The following is a 9,868-nucleotide window of genomic DNA, read 5'->3' as shown; positions in this document are numbered from 1 at the left end:
CACGCTAATATCACCATGGGGCAAAAGATAGGGCAAAGGAGACTTGCTGCCCTATGTGCCACCCTGCATTGGGCATGAGTTCACTTTGGCAGTCTTACTTCCTCTGTCCTAGGGTCTCTGGACCAGCTCCAGCTGGGCTCCAGACAGTTTGGGACAGCCAAGGATGAGTCTCAAGTCAGCACTTGGCTGGGTTGTGTCTTCGGGAAGCAACTATCAGACTCATCTACACGTTAAGATTTCTTAATGAGGGATCCTCTAAATATATCCTCAACCGATTAAAGCAGAGTCTGCAGGGCAGACCCTGATGTGAGTGAGCTCTGTGACTCAGGGCAGCCAGGGCTAAGGATGACCACCAGGGGCACCCAAGGCTTTCTCTGGACCCTTTCTCAACAGAACCATGCCTATGGCACAGTGGGGATGAAAGTCTTCTCCAGGAGAAGTAGTAGAAACTCCTGGGGTCAGGGAATCATTGAGCAAATTGTCTCACTCCCTGTTCTATGCCAGCTTCATCCCCCTATTCTGTGCCAGCCACATCTCCCCATTCTATGCCAGCTACCTGCTGTGATTAAGAAAATACCCCTAGTTCTGCCTCCTAAATCAATGAGCAGGAGGAAGGGAGGATCATGTCAGTATGCCCCCCTCTTGAACCCTGGAATACTGATGTAGCTCCAAGTCTAGGAATCTGGAAGAACCAGAAGAGGTGGTGGGGACTGCATATTCACACACAAGTGAGTATGAGCAGCCAATGGGAGTTATGAGGTTGGAGCCACAGCACAAGATGGTGCCTGGCTTATCACATTAGGAGGGGGATGAGGAAAACCTTGAATAAAATTGTTGGGGGCATGTGTTGGCATTTGTTACCCAAGGCAAGAGTGTCATGGAGGTATGGTCAGGACCGTGCCTGTGGATCACTTTGGATCTGATGACCCTGGAGGGACCTTTTGTGGAGGTCCTTGAATCCTTGCTTCTTTGAATCACTTCCTCCAAGAACTAACACAGGTGATAGTTAGGGCTCAGACTTGAGCAACAAGACTTTACTGTCTGCTGTATTCTCAAGTCGCCCTAGACAGATATAGTGTCCATCTTAAGCTTCATTTGGACATACCTGCTTCCTCAGTTATATAGGGATATTTTTGGTGGTGTTTAAACGAGGTCCTTGAAATTGCTTGAAGAAGGTCGCTAGTAGGTTTCCACTGTGTTTAAAGTGCCTAGGAGTTGGGGTGCTAGAAATTGGAACCCTGATTTCTTTCTGGGCATCTCTACTTGAAGGTCCCAGAGAACCCTTAAATTCAAATCATTCCAAATTGAACACTAACCCCCGCCCCCCAACCTACAAACTTGTTCCTTACCCTTTGTTTTCATATTAATTAAAGGTTTTCCCAACTCCTAAAATAGGACTGTAAAAGAGGAAAGGAATTTTGGGGATCTGCATTGCTTAGTAGGTAGGCTACCTCTATCGGATGTGGGGCTGAGTCCTTGAAATGTGGTGATTTAGTTGAGGGATCAGGTTTTTAGTATTGCTAAACTAAAGTAGCCATATTGGATAGAAGCAGCCACTGACCTCTCCATTCTTACCCCCCTCAAGTCAGTTTTCAACCTAAGCATTGGGTTGATCAGAGCGAGTCTCCTGAACAATCTAAATGTTGGAGGCGATGTGGATGGAGCTCAGAAGGGCCAGAGGCTAGCATAGGAGGTACTCCATCAGCTTCAGAATGTGGGAGGGACAGCTTATTTCTATGGGCAGACAGTGTGATGGGTTTCCAGTCGGGAAACTCTAATGTCCATCTTGAGTCTGGAGCTTTGGCTCACACTGTGAGAGAATGAGAAGAGCCTCCTCCCCCCTTTCCAAGCAGAGGGCAGATGGAGTCTGATTTTCCAGTGGATCCCAAAGATCCCAGGGAGCTGTATGCAATGGGGAAGCTGGATTCTGTGATGGGAAATTGGAATTCCAAACTATGACAGAGGATTTAAAGGTGGCCAGACAAACCTGAGCTAGGGTCTTGATTTTATATTTTATTAGCTGTAGGCTCTCCCTAGACCTGGAGGCCTGTGGATGCTGTAGAAACCTTTTAGATGTGAGGATGCTATTGGGCCACACAGGAACCCAGCATGCACCAGCACTCACCTTCACTTCATCTCTCTTCTGTCTTCCAGCTCTTGTCCCTTCTCATCGGCACCGTTCCACTTACCTGCTTTTTCCTTACCATTTACAGAGTCAAATTTCTTTCCTATTCTAAATTTCTGCTTAGGTGACTTCTTGTGCTTTGAGGAGTCAGTGGGTGGTGAAACCCTCCCAGATATGGAAACAGGAGCAGCAGTGCATTGTAGCAAGCCACATCCAAGGGAGTTAATTTGCAGATGGGAGGTTCCATCTGGCTTATATGACCTTCTCAGATTGGATGTGGACATACAGTAAACTGCAGAAAACTCTAAGGGGCTAGAAACACCTATGGGTGCATCCTTATAGCCCCAAGAAGATATGCTAAGATGGGCACAGAGTGAAGCCAAAAAGAGAAGCCAATCTCCGGGCTTGTGGGAGAGGCAAGAGAAAGCAGCAGGGCAGGGGATGTCCCAGGGCTTCTGGACACAGAGATGGCTGCTCTAGTCATCTGTTCAGGGGCATCCCTTTATGGTGATCACCAGCCCCAGGGTCACACTACAACCCCTTCATGCTAATGCTGAGTTCCTCTATCTGTGTCTGATGAAGTCCTACATATTCCCACCTCTGCCACTAGATCCAACCCATTAATTTCTGCCCATGAAGCTTTTCTGCTTGTCCTGTTGGAGAGGGCCACTCCTCTTGAAGGCACTGAACTGACACCCACTACTGTCTGCCCTGTTGCTTGCTCAGTTATACAACCTGGCCGTTTTTATATCCCCTTCTCTCCCCTCTTAGTGCCCAGGACACATGGACTACCCCATGGTGCTGAGTCCAATGATTGGCAATGGGGGCTGGAGCATATTGTGCAATGCCGTACGTAGGATGACAGATGCAAGCAAGGCTAGCCTGTAGCAGGGGAGGCAACCTGGAGAAGGAAGCTGAGAAAGGTCACTAGGGTAGGCCCAGGCAAGAGTCTTGATTCCAAAGCCTGCCTGGGTCACAGGTGTCTACAACCTCAAGTTGCTGAAAGTTCCTTCGCTCCAGTCAAGCCACTTAGCAGCACTTGTGACCCTAGGGTGTTGTCACACCTGAATCTGATGCCAAGTCTCTGAAATGGCCAGGCAGTGTGGAAGCACTCAGCATTTCAGCTTCTTGCCATCTCTCCTAAACAAGAGGAATTTTCATCTTGGAATAAGGCACAAAGCATCAGGCTTCGGGGACCTTGTGGGAATGATGCCTTAGCACACAGCTGCCTCATTTCCCATGCTAAGGCATTCCGGGAAGGGACGGAAGATTCTTCCTGGGCCTTGAGGTAGGCTGTGACCTTGGAGTCATACCGAGTCACTGGTTGCAACTACTGCGACATAGTGGTGAAGATGATCTGCAGACTATATAGTACAAGAGGCTCCAGGAGTCTAGCAGAGCTTAATGTAGATCAAGCCAAAGTATCATGTCTGCATCGGTAAGAACAGAGTAGGGTGGAGGCAAGGGACTCTTCGTGCACATAAGGGGTTCTGCATGCACGTAATGGGGCCTTGTAAATGAATTTCGGCTCCACATGGTGCCACCTGGCAGTAACAGAACTTTCTAGACAGAGTGGCAGCCATCATTCTGCTCCCTCCCCTGGAAGTCACCTGGCAGAGTGAAGATGGCAATAAGATCTATTTGATGGGGTTCCTCTCGGCTTCACCCATGAAGCTGGGGTGGGCCACGTATACCTTCTCACTTAAAACATGCTACACTTTCTCTCTGACAGCTTTGGCTTCACTTGGTGTAGCATAGCTACAGGAAAGGCCCCTCAGAAGCGTGAAACCCTCAGACTCCAGCCTCTTGCCGTCAGTAACTTTGTCCTTGCTCATTCTCCACCTCCTGCTCCTGGGCAAGGTTTTGCTGTTTGCATGAACCCCGGTTATCACCCTAAAGGTCTAGTCTCAAACAGGTTCTCTTTCTCTATCTAAGTAAAATATATACTTGCCCACACTAGCCAGTTCCAACTACACTGCACAGAACGGATAACCTAAGATTCAGTCAGAGGTCTGGGCCTGTCACCCAGACAAACCACCCTCCTCAAGTAAGGCCAGAGCACTGGAAAGGCACCCTGGGACTAAGAGGAAGGTATCCATGAAAACAAAGCCAAAAAGCTTCTCTGTATTGACAGGTTTCAAAATCAAATACAGACTCTACCCTTGCTCCCAGGACAGTGAAGTTTGTCTCAGGGAAAACTGGGCAGCAGGTAAAGGAAGCTATGCAGTCTCTGGAGACAAAGATGGTCTAAGAATGGGCTTCCCCAGTAGGTGGGGACGCTGGAAATGCCAGGAAGGAAATGGGGAGGGAAAGTTCCTAGGCTTCCTTCCCAAACCCATCAAGAGAAAGGGCGGGCCTTTTTTGGAAAGCCAGAGACTGGGATCCCCATTTCTGCTATGTGTTTCTGGGTCCCCTTCCTCCCATCCATTTGCTTCCAAGAGCTTAAGGGGGAGAGGGTGGGGCCCAGCCCTCCCCCTGCCCACTCTAGCTGTCAATCTGCTGTCTGGAAGAAAGACTTGAAGCCTCCTGACAATTGTGGGCAACTCTCTCCTGCCCCGCCTCCCGCCCCTGCCCTGCCCTCTTCCCCTTTTCTCTCTGACAGGGTTCTTCTCTGAGTGCTCTGTGGATTGCCTCTCCAACCCATTTTCAGGTTCTCTCTCTCTCTCTCTCTCTCTCTCTCTCTCTCCCTCTTCCTTTTCCTCCTCCTCCTGCTCCTTCTCTTTTTCCTCTTCCTCTGGTTTTGCTGCCAGTAAACTTGAGTGCCTTCAAAAGACTTGTAATGAGACAAACTTTGAATCTCCCAGCCAGGTCAAGATCATCCATCCATCCTTAGGCTGACAGCATGTCGTGTGTGTGTGTGTGTGTGTGTGTGTGTGTGTGTGTGTGTGTGTGTAGGGGGGTGTTGCTTTGTTCTGTTTTGTTGGTTAATTGTTGGGTGAGTATCAGCAGCTCAGAGTTTCCTAAGATTTCTGGATTAAGTGAGGGTCGAATGCCTTCTAGGAGACGGCCACCAAGTCATTGGTAGCTATGAGCTACCCCAGGGCACCTGCCTTGCTTCCCTTCTGGCACCAGGGTGCTCCTGGGGACAAGAGCCTTTCCCAAAGATTAGCGCTAGATTCAAGTTCAGCAAGAAGATCAAAGTCCATAATTAAATGTTCAGGGCAAGTTAAGTGCTCAAAACTTTGGTGCTAAAAATATTATATTTAGCATGCAAATTATGCCCTGACAGTTCCCCAGAGCCTGAGCCCGTGGGTGCTACTACCTGTTTGTCATTATTCCTGATTGTAAGGTGCCAAGAACATCCCTCTTCCACTGGGTTCATTTCTACTTCACTTTTAAGGAGTCAGCCTTCTGTTGTTGGAGCAGTGCCCACCTAGGACCCTGAGAGCCTGGAGCTGTGAATGAACCTGGGAGTGAGAAGATGTACACCTGCCCAGGCCACTGTCGTCAGGCTTTACCTGTCTCACACTGCCCATGCCAGAGACCGGACAAGGAACAGACAGCTAGGAGCAAACCCAACACCTCAGGGGCCTTCTTTACCATGGAGCTCTCTCTGCCCTGGTGGCTAAGATGAGTCCTGAAGAGGTACCACGATCCAGGGAGCTGAGGTAGCTGGATTCCCTATTATTGTTACCTATACGCTATACCTAAATGTTAAGGGTAGTGTTGACAGTGTTCCAGGCCACCCAAGTGCCTGTGGGAATGACTCTTGTCAAGGTTTTATTGGTTTGGTGCATGTATGATGTTACAGAGTTGGAGCCCAGACCCCTCCAAGCTGCAGCTTCCCCACCCTCACTCAGGGCCAGACCCAATGGTATCAGCAGCCCCAGCAGCCCCATCCACAGCCTCCTCTAAGGCAGAGGCACTGGCAGGGAAGAGACATGGGAGAGAGAAGATATCAACACCCTCCGCCCAAGAGCCCCGAGTTACCACCTCCAACTTCAGCTCCAACACTGGTCCAAGGCTCGACTTCCCAGGCTGGCCAGCATTTGCTGTGGGGAATGGCTATGTCCAAGGTATGTCAAGAAGTGGCGGAGTGGATTGGAGGGTAGAGGGAAATCAGCTATTTTTCTCCTTACAGTCTCTCTTGGGGCCCTTGAGGATTAGAGTTGTTTTCCCCTAAAGGGTACAGAAACCCCATGGGATTCTATAACAGTGGAGGACATAGCAATACCCACTGCTATGAAAAGTAGGGACTCACACTAGAGTTAGGGTGGAAAACAGATTTTCAGCCTCAGTTTCTCTGGGGTCTGTGGAGCTACCTGGTGTTTATGTGTGTCTCCGGACACTAACATCACCTGGAGGCCTTGGCATGTTCCCTGCTTTCCTATGTGGTCCCTGTAAAGTAATAACTGTCCTTCCCTTCTACCACCTGATCCAACACAGGCAAGCAAGGGCCAAGCCAACAACCAAGGTGTGCTCCGCTACTGTGCTAACTTCCATGCCCGAGAGGAAGGTCAAGGAAGGCCGCTGCTTCTTTGGTGCCAAGGAGACAGGATCTGGATGTGAGAGGGGCACTCTGTGAGCTGCTCTGAGCCCTGGGTCCAACCCCAGAGCTGGTAAGATACCAGTCTCCCTGGCCCTACCCTGGCAGGAAGAGGGTGTGTGGGCAGAGAGGGGCACCGAGCCAAGCTAACACTGCAGAGCCTGCAGGGTCAAGAGAAGGCCGAGTCTATCTGGGCCTTTTTGCCCACAGCTTGCAGGGATGAGGTCTGGCCTGCCTAGGCAGGGAGGCGGCAAGCAGCTGCTGTGCAGGCAAGGGGCAGACTCAGCAGTGCAGGATCTTCATGAAGGCCTTGCGGAACTCAATGTTGAAGGTGGTATAGATGATGGGGTTCACGGCACTGTTGACGTAGCCCAGCCATGTGAAGGCGCTGTAGAGGACCGGTGGGATGTTGCAGTCACAGTGTATATTCAGGATGTGCGTGATGAAGAAGGGCAGCCAGCAGATGATGAACACACCTGGGAAGAGGGCAGGGTCAGGCTGGCACTGGGTGAAGGAGAGACTGGACTAGGTGGGTCCCACTCCCCATCCACCCGTCTGCACTGCCACAGGCTTTCCTGAGGGGCACTGAGACTGCTAACTGCTGGTGGTCACCCCAGGGTTGCGGCAAAGGGGAGCTCTGGTCTCAGATCTAAACATCTTGCTTTTAGCACCCATCTGTGGGGAAGGGTCCCTGCATTTTCCTCAGCCTGATTTTTTCTTGTCGGCTCAATGGACATGACATCCACCTGCTAGGGAAGGAAGTGGCTTGAAAACAAATGGGGAATGTTAACTGTCTGACTCTAGTAGGTCTCTGCAAATAGGCACACCAACTACTTCCCAGTCACCACTGTGGGCAATGCTATCCTCAAGCTGGTGACACTGGACAGAATTTGTTCTCAGCAGTGTGGGACATAAAATTTAGGAAAAGAGAAGTTTTCATGATAGCTCTTTGAATTCAATGGGAAACTATTTTTATGTTGACTCCACAATGTCCCCAAGACCACTTTGCTCTTGACTGACAAAACTGACATCCGATTCCCATCTGTCTAGACCCCTCAAATGTCAAGGCTCTTGCTCCAGCTTTTCCTAAGACTGCTCAGTGTTGACAGACCTAGCCTTTGTCTGTCCTACCTGGAGTTCACACCCTCTGACAAAGGCAGGCTTCAAGATCACTTGCTCCAGTTGGACATTCAGTGTGTAGTTACAGGGGATGTTTGAGGACAGAGCAGCGTCTTGGAGTAACAAGTGTAGAACTAGTGGACTGTCGCATGGAAGTGGCTCCAAACCCATCCTGCCACACCCTAGATATGCATTGGAAAATAATCCCTTACCTCTCTGGGGCCTGTGCTTCTGAACAGGAGGGCATCAGACTACCTACTCATAACCCAGGGTTAACCTCACATAGGGTCCCAGTGTCGTGAGAATGGAGAACTCACACCCTGCCCTCCTTTCCCAACTGCCTGGATCAGTCTACTTCCGAGATTGTGTCCTTCATTACACAATTGTCTAAAAGTTAAAAAAAAATTGCACTTTAGTGTGTGTGTGTGTGTGTGTGTGTGAGAGAGAGAGAGAGAGAGAGAGAGAGAGAGAGAGAGAGAGAGAGAGAGAGAGAGAGAGAGAAGCCACATGAAAATCAAAGGACAGCTTGTGGGAAATTGGGACTGAGAGATAGAACTCAGGTTGTCAGGTTTGGTGGTGGCAAGTGCCTTTACCAGCTGAGCCATCTCTCCAGTCCATAGAATTTTATTCAAAAGTCTTGCCTAGCAAATCTGTAGCCACCTCTCAAATACTTGTCTGATTTTTCACAAGGGGACCATTTTGTCACACAGGAACTTGGTTGAGTGAAAAATGCATATTTCCCAATTCCTCAGCAATAGTAGTAGTAACAAAATGTACAGGAACTCTCATATGTGATGCTTTCCTAACCCTGTGCTATCCTGACTGTGATAACCACCCTGAGAGGCAACTTACTCTACATATAGGAGAGCAGAAGGAGAAGGCACATATGTAGTACACAGGCTATATGGTTTCTTACCAGAGACCAGTGAAGCCCAGACACTGAGTCAAACTGCCTCAGTTATGTAACTATACAAAACCCTGATTTGCCCTTCTGCACAGTAGACACAATAGGAAATTCTATTAAATATTGACTGTATATATGGAGTGTGGCCTGTTACTGCAGAAATACCCAACCGATGACCTTCAAACTATGCTCAACAAGGCAGAGTCTGGGACCTGCCAGGATGTTACCTTTCCTAGCCAGGGCTGGGCACAGCAGAGCTGTGGCCATCACCCGGAGCTGACTCACCAAGAACAATGGCAAGCATCTGAGTGGCTTTCTTCTCCTTCTGCTGGGAGAGCTTCCTGCGGCTCATCGTCTTAAGGGAGGTCCGGGTTTTGCCATTGGGCATGGTCTGGATCTCAAAGAACTTGGCAATCCTGGGGTTGACAATCTTGGCATGCCCATTCTTTTCTGGTTTGGCAGGACTGTCAGGGTTGCTATGTAGACCATGGTGGGATGGATCGGGGAGAGTGAGCTGGTGGTGACTGGGAGGGATGGGGCTATATCGGGTCCTCTCTGGGGGGCTGGTGCTTGAAAGCATCTCCATTTCCAGCTCCTGAGCTCGGCGGGCAGCATCCTGTAGCAGAGACAGAGAACTTAGGATGAAATTCCTGGGCCACCAAACCACCAAGCCTCCTCGGTCCTCCTGGCCCTCTGCACACTCTTGCAAACAGCATGGTTTCTCTGCCAGGAACACAAAGAGGGCCATCACCGGGAGGCAGGGACCATCTGAATACGGCACTCAAACTCACGGCAGTTACTCCTGGACCACTTCCCAGAGCAATCTGTGAAGCCTCAATACCCTAGAAATGCTTGGATGCTAGCACCCATCCACTTCTCTTTAAATAACCTGAGTGACACTTCCTGAGTGCTAAGGGCCAGACACCAATTCAGCTGCTAAGATAAACCCCGACTGACGTTCAGTCTTGCCCCACCTTCAAGAACTTAATTCTAACTACATAAAAATCATGTTCTCCATCCTCCCTGCCAGGATGGAGTACAGGCACCTGCACCACCAAGGACATGTGGGCTGACTAGCTTGATTCAGAAGGATGGGGCTGATCTGGAAGTGCCACATCTTCTACTTTGATAGGTTGACCCAGAGGCTCCAACATGGATCCATACATAGCTTCCCAGTTCCTCTTTAGACTCCCCAGTCCTTTTGTGATCTTAGATCAGCCTCTGAAATACAGTC

The 9,868-nt window shown here is 49.7% G+C and overlaps 1 protein-coding gene across 1 annotated transcript in view; it reads right to left on the bottom strand.

The window, feature by feature from the left end:
- Nucleotides 1-5,828: 5,828 nt before the first annotated feature.
- The window catches only part of Drd2 (dopamine receptor D2), a 66,718-nt gene continuing 62,678 nt past the window's right edge, over nt 5,829-9,868 (bottom strand). The window contains exons 7-8 of the mRNA XM_021206954.2: nt 8,920-9,250; nt 5,829-7,087 (exon numbers count right to left, since the gene is read on the bottom strand). Coding sequence (XP_021062613.1) covers nt 6,894-7,087; nt 8,920-9,250 — 525 coding nt within the window. The 3' untranslated portion in view covers nt 5,829-6,893. The remainder of the gene's footprint in view (nt 7,088-8,919; nt 9,251-9,868) is intronic.

The sequence above is a fragment of the Mus pahari genome, chromosome 10 (assembly GCF_900095145.1).
Source record: "Mus pahari chromosome 10, PAHARI_EIJ_v1.1, whole genome shotgun sequence".
Classification (NCBI taxonomy): Eukaryota; Metazoa; Chordata; class Mammalia; order Rodentia; family Muridae; genus Mus; species Mus pahari.
This window is presented reverse-complemented; position numbering and strand designations above follow the sequence as displayed.